Here is a 16653-nt window from a genome sequence, read left to right on the forward strand (position 1 = left end):
GTGGAACAGGTATACATGCACCTGATATTCTTGTCAACTGTAGCTCTTCCAGAATTGAGTGCAGTAAGAATGAGGACTTCAGGGAGAACAGCTGCCACTCCTCTGCTTCTTTCTGTAGCTCCCTTTATGTACTACACAGTTTTTTTGGTGGTTTCTAATTCTACTTATTTTTTGTATTTTTCCCTGTGCAGGAAGGATGAGGAGGACCAGAGTTTTATCACCATCTTCTCATTTTGCATCACGCTTCAGCATCTTCGCCCATAAAACAGCTTTTCATCCTGTGAGTATCTCAAGCAATAATTATATCTAGGGTTTGTTTGTTAGGAAGCTTGGTGCATGACTTCAGTCATATCCCCCCTGAGTAAGGAAAGAAAATGCAGAGGGCTGTGAGTGAAGTATTTTCTAGAAACATCTGAGGGGCAGTATTACCGCGACCTGTGTGGGTCGCAGTTGGTGAGAGAGAGACGGTGAATCTTGTATCTTGATCAGAAGGCTGAATTTATTAATATATGATATAATACATTATAATTATACTAAAAAGAATATAGAGAGAGGTTTGCAGAGCAGCTAGCTAAGCTGAGAAGAGATAGAAAAGAACCCACAACAAAGTTGTGGCCAAGGACTCAGTCCCCTGGCCTGAACTGGTGATTGGCTCTTAATTATAAACATAGAAAATGAGCCAATCAAGGTGAATCCTATTGCATTCCACAGCAGCTGATAATAATTGTTTACCTTCTCTTCGGGGGCCTCTGGCTCCCGAAGACACAGAAATATGAAAGGAAGGATTTCTGTGGAGTAATGTCTGCGACAGGGCAGTACAAGGCAGGACCATGATGTACCATACAGATGCTCTCCTTCCAGATACTTCTTTCCTTGGAAAGGCAAACCCACCAGTGTCCCATTCCAGTAGACCTGAGCTCAATGACTGAAGATTGCCAACTCCAGCTGTGTTGGAAGCTCTGTAACAGTCTGTGTTGACAGCTAGTGGCAGTTCCTTAGGATGGAAAATCATGTGGCAAGCTGTGAGTGAGTTGAGGCATTTCCCCCCTCCTACTCTCCAAAGCACACTTGTCATGTCCCAGATCAATGTGAAAGTGCCTGAACTTCCAGCAACAAACCCAGGTAGAGCCCTGGCTTCATTTATTGAAGTAAGTTTTACCTGTCCATTTGGCAGAAATGGTTTGTTTGCTGCCTCATTCCCTAAGTGGTTGAAGTCCTGTTTTATCCACTGTTTGGGTAAAGTTAAGCCATTTATAGCTCAGTATTATGTGTTCTTTTCTATTCTTTCCAAGTATCCCTGACTTTAGGAAATGAATCCCACCTAAATTGGTAATTTAATTCACCTGAACATTTTTCCATAATAATAATGGTGCAGCTTCTAAATTAAAGTGTCTCTTAGCAATGTTGTCAATCCAGAAGAGGACTTGCTCAGAGGAACTGTTTCAAATACCAGATTCATGAACACAGAAAAAAATCTACAGGCAGGTTTAGATCTGCAGATTACCCCAAAATATTGTAGGTTACTTTACAAGGTTGAGACCTTGCTCTGATTTTTGCTCGAAGTAATGCATCAGCAGAAGGTGGGATTAAGTGCACACAGGTGGCTTTCAAACAGCTCCAAGTACCTTCAGCCCGTGGGTCTCTGCTACTATTTACTCATCTGGAGAAAAGTTATCTTGTTTACTTCCAAAAAGAAATTTGAGTATGATAGAATTTCCTTGGGTAAAGTGGCTGGTGCAGTCCTGTGGCCAATGCTCATCAGTTTGCTGTTTTGGGTAGTGCCTGGGCTGTTGCCTATTTCAGAAAGAGAACTCAAACTTCATGGAAGGGACTCCCACACTGCATTATCAAGGCTCCTGTGCTACTTTTAAATTTCAGCACCAACACAGCCAGTTGCCTCACAGATTGTCTCGATGTTCCATAACTAATTAAGCAAATCGTGTAGTAGTGATTACAATGGATAGTCTTGACAGGAGATGCAGGGGTCAGAAATAAGCAAGGCTATAAAACTAGCTGAATTTTATATTCCAATACCATTATTCCTAATTCTGCTAGCCCTCGACTATACACTGGCACCCAAACAGGAGATTTGCCTTCAAGCCTAAAGGAGGAAAACCAGATTTATTTTTTTTTTTCTGTTAAAAAAAAAATCTCCTATGGAAGTTCTCTTGGCAGTCATTTAGAAAGATACTGTTTCTAAGTTCTTGCATTACCCATGGGTTTAGAAATTTGTGCTGCCCCAAAATCCTCCAAATTTACACAAGAATTAACACAGAAGACCCATTTTGAAGTACTTCTGGGAAGCTGTGACCCCAAATCTGGAGCTTTACAAGAAATGCTGTCTGCAGAGTTTACATGTCTGGGAGAACATCTGTGACTATGGTTGGATTCAGTCATCAAAGCCTAAATCTGATGCTTCAGGTTAGGAGCTCTGTGCAGTACTGCAAATTTTGCAAAACAGTACAAGCATCAGCAATGAGTCAGGCTCAACAACGACCTGTCTCTTCTGTGAAGAAAAGCCTTGAAAGCACTCTTTTAAAAATGTCTTAAGACAGTTTTTATGATCTTTCAGGTTTTCTTGCTTGTTATTAGAGGTCTATAATGTTCCTGTTGTTGTTCTATTATGGCTTTGCAGAGACTGAACTGGACTTGACTGTAACCTTCACACACATCAACAGATACTCAGTGACCCATGCTGAAAGGAATGGGACAGTGTTTTCCTGAAGAAACACTATTCCTCTAGTCCAGTGTATGGACAAAAGGTGTGTAATATTTATGCATGAGAACATGATTTGTTAATAGTGTCAAGTTAGTTACTGACAGTGCAAAGGAAGTGGCCTGAATGACTTTTTCCAGTATTCAGGAATTTAAAACAGTCAATAAATTATTTCCATTTTATCATGCAAACTGTAGGCAGCACAACAGGCTGACTGACAGCAACACAAAAAAATGAATTAAGCAGAATTATTTTTTCAGGTTAACTGCCTGTACCTTCAACTGATTTAATTCTAAATGTCTTCACTGTAACAGTTCTTTCCTGTTTAAGGAAAGCATAAATAATCCCCCCAGCTAATACATATATATATATGAACACCATGGCCTTAGAGGTGCTAGAAAAGCAATCTTTTTACAAATTGAACTCTAAAAGGTTTGACATGACAGAACTCATAGGTAAAGGTATCTTTTATTCTTCTTTTCACTAAAATCAAATTCAACCAAGGAATTCTAACTTAAACCCCAATATTGTAAGGGAAACAGTCTTTTTTAAGAGATTGCAAAAAAGCATTTACTGAACATTAGTTTGAACTCTAACAAAATAATTAAAAGCAGAATGACTCCCTATGTCTTCTTTCCCCATCTACCTCCTGTTAGAGAAAACTTACATAAAATTTACATCAATAAATTAATATTCAAGTTTTAATTTGAAGGAAATTAAGAGTTTTTAAACAAAATTAAACAAATATTAAAGCCTCTAAGTTACAAGATTTATTTCAGCAACTTCAAAACTAGAATGGAAGTGTCTTTGAAAAAGACAACTCTGTGAGAGAACCACATTTAAAATGTGTTAAGAAATATTAGTTTTATTTAACCAGTTTTCACAGCTGAATATTTATTCTATAAAAACTTTACAGATTGTACAGTTTATATATAGTTCAAACTACTAGAACAAAGAAGTAGGTCCCACAGATGCAAAAATACTGTACCAATTCAAGGTAAAGGCAGATTTACACACTGTACAGCTCTCCACTGGGAAGGGGAGGTGGGTCAGTTCCAAGTAAAAAGTTCAAAACTGTACAAAAATAAGGTTTGATTTCATTTTCATTCTTAATAATACATTCAATAAGATTGCAAGCACAGATACCCAAGTAATAATAGATATCTGCAGTCAGGAATCAATAACCACTCCTGAAAGGAATGCAAAATAGGTCTATTTACACAGGGCACTCTTTTACACCATACTGCATATAGTGTATATTTCAAATAATAAAAAAGCATAGACAAAGAACATTAAACATCTAATATAAGGTAGTTTTTTTTTAAAGAGGTTTTTTTTTTTTTACTTAATAGTGTGCCAAAAGAATTTTAACTTATTAAATAATATATTCTAAGTGAACCTAAAATTTATGAACATAAAATGCATTTTTGGTGTAATACATCAATTAAACCAGCAAATAGGAAAAAAGAACCAAAAACACCCCCCAAACTGTATATAAAGTAGTATTTTCACCCAGCAACAGGAGCACTTATGTAGTTATTAAAAAAACCAAAATAAACAAATAAAAACCCCCAAACAAACAAACAACAACCCAAAGAGGCTTTTTAAAAACCCACTAAAACTAACTTATAACTTAGGATATTCATACATAAGATATTCAGTGATTCACTAATACTGCAAAACAAGCTTTTTTGTGTTGTTTTTTTTTTTTTTTTTTTTTTTTTTTTTTTTTTTTTTTTGTTTTGTTTTGTTTTGTTTTGTTTTCCTTCCTTCCCCCTTCCATTTCCCTCTGGCTCTCCCTCATTCCCTTCCCTAAGAGACAGTGGTTTCTTCATGCTGTCTGGGTAAGAATCAGACATATTCCTGCCCCTTCCTCCCACCCCTCCATACCTCCCCCCCAAAAAATAACAGAGTGTTTCCTTAGCATTAATCCTGAGCACACTCTCTTTTTGGGGATATGTGTGATTTAAGCATAATAGGGTTTATTTACCCCAAAGTTTCAGAATGTTCCATTACTTGAGGTATTTCAACCTTCTTCTGAGACAATACCTTCTCTCTAAGCTGACTCATGGGGCAGAGAAAGCAAGGGCTGGCTAATACCCGTTTCAATTCTGTATTCTCATGAAAAAGAAAAGCATTACTCCAGACTTCCCTGCCACACAGAAAATAATGCAACACCATTCACTTTTTAATGAATTCTCTATTTGATACAGTACTAGCCAAAGATAACAAAAACTAGAGCTTTTAAAGAGATGTTTGGTAGTGCACTCTATCATTTTTAACCTAGTGTGTGTGTGTGTGTGTCTACATACACACTCTCACACATATTACATTTATATCTATATATATATATAAATATATATATATAAAAGACATATATAGATATATGCACACACATACACTTGTGTGTGTATACATCTGCATGTAACAATCAGGGAGAAAGGAGTTTTGTTCAAATTTAAGAGATACAGTACTTTTAAACCCCTTGACAATAAAAGGGGAAGGGGGGTGTGTGTCCACTCCTGTTCCCAAGCTGAGCAAGGGGTTAGTTTATATAAGGGTTTTTTAAATGGGCTTATTTTGCTTGCCCTGATGTCCAAGAAATACAATTCCAGTGTCACGGGCATCTCATCAGAATTCATCAATTCTGTTCTGCAGATATTTTAACATTGAGTCCATCCCTTGTGCTGAGCCCCAGATTTTCTTCAAAACTTCACACTCCTTTTCATTTGCTTGTTCCAAGTCCACCTTCATGATGTTCCGTACTAAAGCTTTGGATTCTTCAAGTACCTGGGCCAAAGTTAAAAAAGGGGGAGTTGGGTTAGTATTGCCTGAGAACTGATCTTCCAGGTGCTTCTATGGGCAAGTAACAGGTTTATATAGACAAATGCTGGAGCTGATTATCAACTAAAGCTTATCAATTCATTACTATGACTGTAAGAAATGTTTCTCATACTCATCTGCCTTGTGCCATCCCACAAAATTTCCTTTGCCTTATACCAGCACAATTTAAAAGTGCACAGAAGAATGAAAATAATGAAAATCATAAAGTAACTATGAAAATATATCTATATATATATGGTTTTGTAACTATAGGAAAGTGCAAGGCCATAGTAGTGAAGGCTAATCATAACACTTTTATCCCAAACTACTCTAATAAGGGGCCAGATCTTGAGCTCTTGAGCACTTAAAATACACTGAAAAAAAATCTTCTTTGTTTTTTCTGTTTAGAAAATGAATAATTTGCTTTTAAAATCCAAAATTTCTAGTGCATAGAACAGTTAATTTGTACTGCATCTTTCCTTGTAAGAAAAGTAAAATTACCACTATTTGATGCCATCTTGTGCAACTGCCAGTAGCACACACAGCCACTACGTGTTACTCATAAAACAAAGTCCAGCACAACCTCAAAGACTGTATTTATTTCCTTGGTAACTTAAATTAGAACTCAACCTCACTCAAGATTTCTGTGTTTCTGTGCAGATATTAGGGCAACTGTTTGTACTGTTGATTAGACCAAGTTGGACTTCAGCAACTCTGTTAATACCAAATTACATTATAAAAATCCAATGCTGGTTTAGTTTATGTTCCTTATCAAATGCCACAGTACGCTATAGTTAAGAATCAGATAGAAACTTTAAAAAGAATCCTAAAAAAACCCAAACCAAACAGATACATAAAAATCTGTCAAAAAACATTGCTGTGTTATAATGCAGTCCTCATTTCATGAAAAGACCCCTTGTTTTTTTTCCCCAGGACAAGAAGATACAGTCCAGTACTACTTAGATTAATTATTCATCTAATCATAAAAATACAAGAAGATAAAGGAAACTTACAACTGAATTACATGTGACAAGTTCTTTAATTCGAACCATTACTTCCTGTGTGAATGTTCCTGGCCAGAACACTTGGGAGACGAGTCCTTTGGCACAAGCTTCCTGCGCCGTCAGCTTCCTTCCACTGAACAACATTTCATTGGCCTGAAGGGATAAAAAGTTACTTCTGGTATGAAATGTAATGAGACAAAACTCATCAAAGGAAAAATGTTCAAAACAAATAAGAAAAATGCCTGCACTGTTTGAAATAGTTTTATTACAGCTCTTCCAAGTTTTTTTAATTAAAAAAGAAAAATACTGGCCTACAGCTGGCTGGTCCGTGTTGTTAAGCAGTACTAGGTCAGTAGTTATTGAAATGTGGATGTCTATGATTAATGGTTAAATGTGAAAATGTCTTCTGTCATTTCCTGGCTGTGAATGTTTGTTAGCTCTGGCTTTCTTACAGTATTGCTGACTTGGTTATCTGTGTATGTGGGAATAGGTTATAATGCCTGGCCAATCTGTAAAGCAGCAATGAATACATCAGCTTGCCCTTTATAATGATGTATTCCAATTTCTGACCAAATTCATAGAAAATAAACATTCACATTTGCTTCAACAGTCCAATACTGAAATGATAAATCCTTTAAGTATCTGATATAGCAGTCTTATTAAAAACCCTCAATATTTAAAAGATCTTGCACATGGTTCAAGGTACAGAATTGAGTACCACCTTCTATGCAACAAGATCCTCTCTCTAGTTCTGTATATGTTTTTGATTTGTAATTATCATGCACTTTACTATTTACCAATTTCCCCATTAAAGTTTTGTCCTACAGCCACTTTAATTCTAGCTTTAGTGAAGCCTTTTATACAGTTTGCAGTGACATTTACATGGAAACAGGCAGTGGAAATTAAAAAAATCAGAGTAATAATCAGCCTCAAAAAAAAAATTAGTGCTATAGTTTCATAATGACTTATTGCCACTGAAAAATATGACAAAGCCATTACTGGATTGATGAAATATAGGAAATAAGGCTGTTCTAAAACACAAACCTGACAGGTGTAACACTTCTGAGGGAAAAATACTGAGGTTTTTAACATTTTCCAGTAGTGGAACATCTGGTAATTATTTCAGCAACTTTCAGTTAAGGATCTCAAATAATGAATTATTAACTTCATAAACAATTATTTATTTGCTGTGCTACCATGTTCCTGGTATTGCATTTTACACATGAAGCAATGTGGAGATTCTGCAGTCTCTTGTTTGTTCCTTTGTAACGAAATATGAAGTCTGGGCTCTACTGGTAGTTTGCTTCCTGACTGCCAGTCCATTTGAAATGCAAGAAAAAAATCCAGGCAGCTTCCTAGTGTATTTTACTGTGATTTTACCATCAGCACATCTCTCAGAGTTACTATGGAAAACTCTGATTCACATATATTAGCTGACAAAAACCCAAATCTCTTGCACTGTGATCGAGTTCTATACCCTATAGTTCTACCTTCTGTGAACACAGTATCAAATAAACAGGTTCATTAACCATTCCTTCTCATTTTCCAGAATGTATGTGAATAATAATAACCTGAAATACTAAATAAGAATCAGAGATGTACACATGGTTGTCTAAAAACTGAATCCTTTTTCCTACACAGTTGGGGAAAAATTAATCTTCTAACATAATTTAAAACCACTTAACATTTCTATGAAAGATCAAAATGCGAAGTCAATCTAACTGATAGTTATGACAGGCAAGCATTTAAGCCAGGTGGTCAGGTCTACATATTCTTCATATGTATCTTTGCAAGGATAAAAACCAATGCTAGAAAACCCTTTTTCCCCCCTAAAACTTAGTTGCAACTGCTGAGTTCTCCTGAACATGAAACACCCTAAGTGAGAATGGTGCAGTTATCTTATTTCTGCCAGCTGTAACACAGTATTAGCATAAAGTCTCACAAGAAATGAGCATTGCCATTGATGTTCTCACTTGACAGGCTTTGAGGGGAAATCTCTTGCTCTGGCATCTTCACTTTTGATCTATACACAACATCTGCTGGAGACCAAATGCTAAACAAGCTTTAATCATAATCATGCCTTGTACCTGCTGTAAAAATTAACTCACTTGGTGGTTACTTTCCAAGAAATATACTACAGCCATAGAAATGAGTGTGACAAAAATATTTCACTAAGAATCTCATTAGCAACCTTCACTTTCTACTCTAAGTAGAAAACATCTCCTTCCACAGAGGAACTTCACTTGGACCTCTGGACTCTCTTCAGTGAGGACTTTGAGCCTCACCAGGGTCCTTTGGTGCAAGGCCACAGGCACCAGGGCCATGGAGCAGCTCAGCTCTCCTGCACCATGATCAGGAGGCAGCTGGCCTCTGACCACCCCAGACCCTGGCTGTGACAGGGACTCCAGGCACTATGGAACTGTGCTTCCCTCCTGACTGACAGAAAAGCTAAGACATCCTGCCAGGCATGCTGGGGCCTGGCAGGAAGACCCAGTGTGTGATGTGTGATCACACAGCTCCTGGGCTTCACATCTAGGACCTGACAACCAGAGCAAGAGCTCCATGGCAGATTCATAATAACATCTCCCCATACAGACATCACCTCAATGTCTTACATATTATTTTCAAAACTCAAAAGCCAAGTTCAGGGACACTTCTAAAATTCTTGGTAATTCCAAGATGGTATCAGTTTTGAAGCCTAAAGTTTGGGCTTCAAATTTCCTGGAATAAACCCATGGTTGAAAATGGGGGAAAAAGAAATCCCCCTCCATGAGAGACCTGCTCACCCACAGAAGGTGACTGACTCCAGATGGAAGATATTTCCAGGAATCTTGCAATGGAACATTTTTACATAGCTGCAGCTAACAACATTGCATTTTAAGACTGACTTACAAGAGTTAGGGGTGGCGCTACTCCTGATTAATTGATATATTTGTAGAAAATATTATGATGCATTTAGAGGCCTTAATTTTTTGCTTTGTATATTTTTTCCCCTGAATGTTTTGCATTTCATTAATAACATCTTCCTGCTGACTTCTCTCTCTCTTTTACAGACAAAAGCATACTTCTGTATCTACTATATATATCTTCAAAAATGTATCTTCTATATCTATATCAAAGTCTTCAGTATGGATTCTGAACATATTTCATGAAATGTACTGAGTAAAGTTCAGCTTTGTCCCATAGAGACACTGCTTTGCTGCAGAGAGTCAAGGATATTATAAAAACAGTGGATTTTTTCCCCTTTTTGCACTGATCATTTTGGAATTGTTACCACTGGATGCTTTCAACTAAAATCTTTCTATTTAAGAATGAGAGCATTCACAAACACACATGAAAGAGTGCACTAGGGAAGAGCTTGTGTTTTTTGTACAACTTCTAAAGAAATGAAAAGTAACAACCACAAGTCTTTAAAGGACGAGGATGTATGGAATGGATGGATGAATGGATGGATGGCCAAATAAAAAGGGAAAGGAACAATCAGTAATTTGAAACATGCTAAGATATTAAAGATACTCTTATAACTGTTAATCTATTTCAGTTACCTTTTCTGATCTCTTCTAATAACTAAATCCAAATATGACACAATTAGCTATTAGATCTTTTAGAACTGGTGTTTTAATATATATTTTTTAAATCAATAAATATCTACAGGGAAAAAATGGCTTTTATACCAAACAGTGATTTTGGAAAACAGGTGTAGCCACAAGCACTTGTTTCATACTGTCCAAACTGGAATAGGACATAGGTCTGAGTTTTCAAAGAACACAGAGTGAAAGAACACTAAGCAATATGAAAATAACATAGGTTGCAGATTCTTGAATAGCTTTTTGTTAGGGGTGCATGGAAACTGAAATAGTTATTTTGCATAGTGGCATAAGACTGCTCCTGGCTGGTGTGACAATGCCTTGCTGTGCAGTGACACCGAGTGCCACGCTGGTGCTGTGCTGAGTGCAAGGCACCTGTGGCTGGTCCCCACGAGGCAGCAGCAGGGACAGTGTGTCTGGGGACACAGGACATGACCCTTCTGACACCATCAGGGTCAAAGGTGGGATTAAATCCCGTGCCTGCTTTCTGTTCTGTGCATGCAGGTGAAGAGTAAGTTGTAAGAGCATGGAGCAGAAAAGCTATAAGGGGTGGCTTCTCATGAAAGGTTTTCATGAGAGAAAGAAAATAATTAAGAAAAAGACAACACAGGAAGGCAAAAAGTCTTGAAATCACACTGGATAAATTATCCCAACTGAACTGTGAAGCTGTCAGCCCCTACCCTGCAAGCTACTTACAGAAGCCAGGCCCATAATCCGAGGGAATGTAAGGGATGAACATCCATCTGGACTTTGTCCAAAAGTAGTGTATGGTGTCTGAAACCAGGCCTTCTCGTTGGCCCAGACCACGTCACACAGAGGCAATATAGATGCTCCAAGTCCAATGGCTGGGCCATTTACTGCTACAATGATAGGCTTCTTAAACTGAATAAAAGTATTCACAAAATTCCTGAAGAGAAACAGAAACATGCGCTCACTACATATATTGAGAGTGTAAAATATAACAGCCCTTGAAAACTGCATAATAATTCATCTTCACAGTAACATCACTTTCAAACCCAACCTGATAACCTTCCACAATGAGATGGTAATATCTGGTGGATGAGGGGAGAGAGGTGGATGCTGTCCACACAGAGCTCAGAGTGAGGATTTCAGCACTGTCTCACATAAGAGTTTCAGAGTTGCGCTGTTGATGTATAAGCTGGATGAGCAGACAGTGAGGTGGACTGGAAAATGTGGGAACGGCTGGCCCAGAGGGTGGTGACTCATGGCACAGGCCAGTAATTTAAGTGTTGCACCCCCCGGGTTCAGTGATGGGTCCAGCTCTGTTCAACAGCTTTGCTGATGATTTGGTTGATGGGGAAGAGCTTATTCTGACTGAGTTTGCTCAGGATACAAAACCAGGCTGATACACCAGAGGATCGTGCTGCCATCCAGAGGGACCTCGACTGGCTGGAGAAATGAGCTGACAGGAACATCCTAAAGCTCAACAAGGGAAGTGCAAAGCATTGTGCCCGGGAAGGAACAACCCCAGGATCAATGTATGCTGGAAGACAAGCTGGAAAGCAGCTTGGCAGAAACTGAGCTAGGGTTCCCAGTGGATACTAAGCTGAACTTGAGCCAGCAGTGTGCCAGTGCTATCCTGCACTGCTTTAGGAGGAATGTTGTCTGGAGTGTGCAGGAGTTGATCCTGCCCCACTGCTCAGCCCCAGCGTCATTATGGACTTCTCAGTGAAAGGGAGACTCCAGATGGTCTAGCAAAGGGGCATCAAGGTGACCCAGGGACTCAGTGAGCTGGGCATGCTCAGGCTGGAGAAGGGAAGGCTCAGGGGATGTCACCAAAGTGTAAAAGTACCTGAAAGGGGATGCAAAGAGGATAGAGCCAGACTCTTTTCAGTGGTGCACATTGAGGCAGTGGGCACAAACTGAAACACGGGAGGTTCCCTCTGAACAGCAGGAACACTTTCTTACTGTGAGGGTGACCAAATAGGCAGCCAACAAAGTCATGGACTCATAGTCTTGGGAGATTTAAAAAAAACCCCAGGAAATGGTGCTGGCCAACCTGCTCTAGGTGACCTTGCTTGAGCAGGTTGAACAAGATGACCTGCAAATGTCCCTTCCAACCTCAACCATTTTTTGGTTCTGTAAAAGCCTACCATTCCTCCCAGCCCAACCCATCACAGTAGTTGGGAAGGTGCAGATTTAACACCCCTCTACAAGCATCAGCTGATACAGCGCTTTGGTACATCCATGTGTCCCACAGCTCCCAGATAAGGCTGCAGCCTTTCCACACCTCTGGGTGCCACAGCTGTGGCACAGCCCTGCTTGATCCTCACTGCATTTATGTATGGCATCAGCACAAGGTATTTACCTGTGTTTTTAAGTGACAGTAATAAGGTACAAATGAAGATGGCCAAAGCATTATTGGTCTTCCTTGAGGAGCTCTTCTTAACAAATAAATCTGCTTTTAAAAACTACGAGCATTAATAGTAGAGCTCTATTATCCCATATCACACATCTGTAAATGTCCCCATCTCCCATCTTTTGGTCAGTAATAATGCTCTGGGTACTACACTATTAGGTAGCATATGCATATTCTCATCCTCATTGACAACAAAAAATGGCAATTCATTCCAGTACCCACAAAATATTGATGCTTCTCTGTTCTCAAACAGTAATGCCTCCAAAACCTTCTTAGGAAAAAACAGTCACGTGTGTATGAATACATGCACAGGTAATTTTAAAGTTTGCTCCCTATCTGTGTTACGAATTTTTGTATTTCTGCAAAACAGAACAATTTTACTATATTGCATTCAGCACTAAAGGTTATCATACTCCTTAACTCATTCTAGTGAACTGAAATAGCTAAATGCAAAAACCCCAAATCTAAACCATCTCATGCATCATACAAACATCCCATCCAGAGACTTAAGGTAATTTTAATCATGTCTGAATAACCCAGAGAGGACCATTTCTAGAATATACATGAAAAATACCTTATTTGAAAGGGAGGGTACGTGTCTATAAGTCTTTTAAGTTACCTTTGCCCATTTTATTACAATGAATATTAGGTGAAAAAACAGGTTTCTGGAAGGGCCCAAACTAAAATAGTGATAGAAGCTCAGTGCTAAAACCTTCTGGCCATATCTGAAGTCACTGCATAAGCAATTTTTACATGAAACGACTGAAGAATTTCCTTTGATAAAAATAACTATAATCATCCTTATGAACCAACTGTGCCTCCAATGAAACAGATTTTACATGGCCATGGCCTTTTTTTAGAAACATGACCATTGATAACAAGAACAGAAGAAGAGCTCTGAAAGAATATAGGTACTCGGAAAGAATGCAAGAGATCAGGATCTCAAAACCAATGCTCAAATGTACTTGTTTGTATTACTAAAATGTGTCTCCAAGATCCATACTTTTTTCCGTATATTTTCTTCTACTTGGTAATAGTTCAGATCAATTTGTCTAAATGTTAGTTTTGGTACCTGGCATTGGGATGATAATCACAAGTATTAATCTACTCCTCTAAAATATCCATCATTCCACTTCTCTGAATGTACTACATCAATTTACTAATTCAATACGTATCTTGAATTTTGGTGTATTAAATTTGTTTTCTGGAAACCCTAAGGCTATTGAAGTATTTTAATATTGGTTTTAACTGCATGAGTATTGCAATACTCCCAGTTTTCACAGTTAAAATTTAAAATTAAAAATGCATGAAATGACAACCCAAATAGAAAAGGACAAGAAGCATAAAGGAGTGCTGCACACTATAATGTAACTGGTGAATGTCTGAGATATTTTTGAATAAGAGGCTTCTGAAATAAAGATAGAACAAGCCAGGCCATATGATGAACAATACCCATCAGATGACTGAAGACAGCCATACATACCTAATAGCTTCTGCCATCTTAGTGCTTTCCTTTTTTCTATCATCCGTTAAACGTCGTATAAAATAAATAAAATCAAGACCACAGCAGAAAATGCTACCAACTGCACTGAACAGCACAAGTTTACTGTCATCTGCAGCTGCTGTGTTCAGTGCACTTTGGACTTCCTTCATTACCTGAAAATAAAAATTTCATAAGAATCATTTTAATTCATCATTACAAAGCAGCATGTTGTTCTCTTCCCTTCCTCCCCCTATGAGACCCTTCAACAACTTCAATTTTTCCTTAGGATCCACTCAACCATCTTATTAGAAAAGTTAACTTCCTTCATTATCCAAAAAAAAGGAAGTTAATGTATTAGAAGCTTTGCATTTCAAAAATGTAATTAGACAAAGATAATTAAATCATTAAGGAAAGATCTATTAGGTGTGATCTGTAACTAAAGCACTCATTCAGCATTTCTGTAATTTGGACAGCAGATGGCATATGCAACCAATACAGAAAAAAAAAGAACCTTAATTGAGGCTAAAGGTTTTTTCAAGTTGCACTTTGTAAATCACTGTACATCTTTTAAAAGACAGTACACATCAACATGGTCAGGTAACAGAATTATTAAATGCAAGTGAGTTACAAACAGAGTCAAGTGTACATATAACACCTTGCAAGTAAGAACCTGTATCGTGTTCTGCGTACATTTGTGCCTGAATAACAAGCAGAAAAAAGGTAAGGATTCAAATTCCCCTCCCCTCCCAAAATCAGAATTGTTCTGACCTCTGGATTTAATGAATTATTTTCAGACGATTTTGTTGATAGCAAAATGTGTGTGAATCCATCTTGTTTCCTGACAACAATGTCTCTGTACCGGTACGCGCTCTCCGTTTGCCTCACGCTGAAACGCAGCCTTTTATCAAAGGGCTGATCTCTCCTGTCATCAATAAACCTTCGCTTGCTGGTTGTCACTCCTGTCACAGATGTCTGGATGTTGGTTGTACCATTGGCTGCTAATGCTTCCATAAAGGTGGGTGTACCTGGAAAGAGTTTAAACAAGTACAATTACATTTGAGTAGCTCACCCATCTCAAAATCCCTGTTAGCATGAAAACATGCAACTCATATTAAAACCACACAGTAAAAATGAAATTCTGTCTCCTGAAAGTTATTGAAAGAGACACTGTGAAGAGAGCAAAACTGAAATGACAAAGGGATTCAAGAAATTAATTTTACAATTTTGAGAATATACAATTAGAATAAGTCCAACAGACCAATTTTCATACACTTATTTTTAGAAGGGGAGAAATGTGTATTTAACCTAATACCAAGGCACTTCAGTAGGTTAATGGTCTGCTTTCTCCCTTTCCAACATTTTAAAGTCATTTAACAGCATCAACATTGCTAAGAGAAAGCAAAAGCCTTTGTTTCCATCAGAAGGTATTATAAATAAAAAGACACTTAGAATAAACCAAATAAAGAATCTGATTGACAAGATCATAAAAAGCATAATAGTTTTACAAGAAAAATGGAAATGAAGAAATGCAGACTATATTTTGAGAGGAGTACAAGACCCATGAAGTGATGGACAGTTTAATGGATTCACAGACAATGAGATCTTTCTCACGTTAAACATTTTTTGCTACTGGAATTGGCAAATAGAGAATTAAAGTTTTGCTGGTCTTGTTCCCAATCCCTTACACAGAGGGAGTTTGAAGGCATGCAAGTAAACAGGCCATTTTTCATGTCACAGAAGGGACAGGTTTTTCTGCAGTGCCCATTAGAAACATAATACCAAATAATTACCATTCATTAGAGAAAATAAGAGAGCGTACTGGATCTGTATGTTTAGGTCTCCATGCAAAATCTCCCCCAAATTTGTCATACTAAAGTAATGGAGTGTGCATAGGAGAGGGGGGGGTTAAAAATATTGGGAAAGTGTGTTAGAATACAAGACAGTAAAGTTTTGAAAGACTTGTCCTGGGAATTGAGCTCTGGGACTAAATTCTGGAAAGCCACTGCCCTAATCTCACTGACAGGTACTTTAGAACATCATATATGCATATGATGTCTTAGGAAGTAGAGTTAAACTATGTATAAGTAAATCATTAATTAAATGTTATTGTAATTTATCATTATCTTTCTGAATAAGTTATATTTTTAAATTAAATTATTTCAAATTTTAACTACAACATATTTCAAACACTTGTGCATCCAGTGAAGACATTAAAGAGGCTCACTTAAGTAACTGGAATGTTCAATATCTTGATATTTCAACTGCATTAAAGTGCTGCTTACCTTGACTCATATGAAGTATGAGAGAGATAATAAGAAAAGAGACTAATTAAAATTTAGAACATTATACATTTTCCTACTTATATTCCAGAAATTGTTTCTGGATATAAATTAAGTTTTTATATCAAATAACTTAAAATAAATAGTTTATTATAAATACATTATGATTAATTAGGCAAGTTGTCTGTTTAAGATCTATAAAATAATAAGATTTTATTCTATTTTTAAGGTCTTTCTTGTTGTATTAGTGATTTACACCTCTTACTATCTCACTTTTTGTGAAGTTCAAGACAATTCAGAATTTTTTAGTTGTTTAAAGTGAAGAGTAAGAAACTGGATTCAGTTTGAGATCAGTTTCAGAGACAGAGATGAACAAAATGA

General features: G+C 37.5%; 1 protein-coding gene and 1 long non-coding RNA gene across 6 annotated transcripts in view; one reads left to right on the forward strand and one right to left on the reverse strand.

The window, feature by feature from the left end:
- Nucleotides 1-239: 239 nt before the first annotated feature.
- On the forward strand, nucleotides 240-7659 carry LOC131561142 (uncharacterized). The gene is made up of 3 exons (XR_009275047.1): nucleotides 240-280; nucleotides 2636-2762; nucleotides 6473-7659. It is a non-coding gene; the product is annotated as an uncharacterized LOC131561142 (long non-coding RNA).
- Nucleotides 4625-16653, reverse strand: part of CDYL (chromodomain Y like) — a 104039-nt gene continuing 92010 nt past the window's right edge. For 3 of the 5 annotated variants that reach the window (XM_058810248.1, XM_058810257.1, XM_058810278.1), the window contains 5 exons: nucleotides 14762-15018; nucleotides 13994-14166; nucleotides 10827-11037; nucleotides 6553-6696; nucleotides 4625-5506 (listed from right to left, as the gene is read on the reverse strand). In XM_058810248.1, coding sequence (XP_058666231.1) covers nucleotides 5348-5506; nucleotides 6553-6696; nucleotides 10827-11037; nucleotides 13994-14166; nucleotides 14762-15018 — 944 coding nt within the window. In that variant the 3' untranslated portion in view covers nucleotides 4625-5347. Of the gene's footprint in view, nucleotides 5507-6552; nucleotides 6697-9889; nucleotides 9952-10810; nucleotides 11038-13993; nucleotides 14167-14761; nucleotides 15019-16653 lie in introns of those variants that run through there. The other 2 variants (XR_009275044.1, XM_058810266.1) reach the window with 2 other exon arrangements.

The sequence above is a fragment of the Ammospiza caudacuta genome, chromosome 1, assembly GCF_027887145.1.
Source record: "Ammospiza caudacuta isolate bAmmCau1 chromosome 1, bAmmCau1.pri, whole genome shotgun sequence".
NCBI lineage: Eukaryota > Metazoa > Chordata > Aves > Passeriformes > Passerellidae > Ammospiza > Ammospiza caudacuta.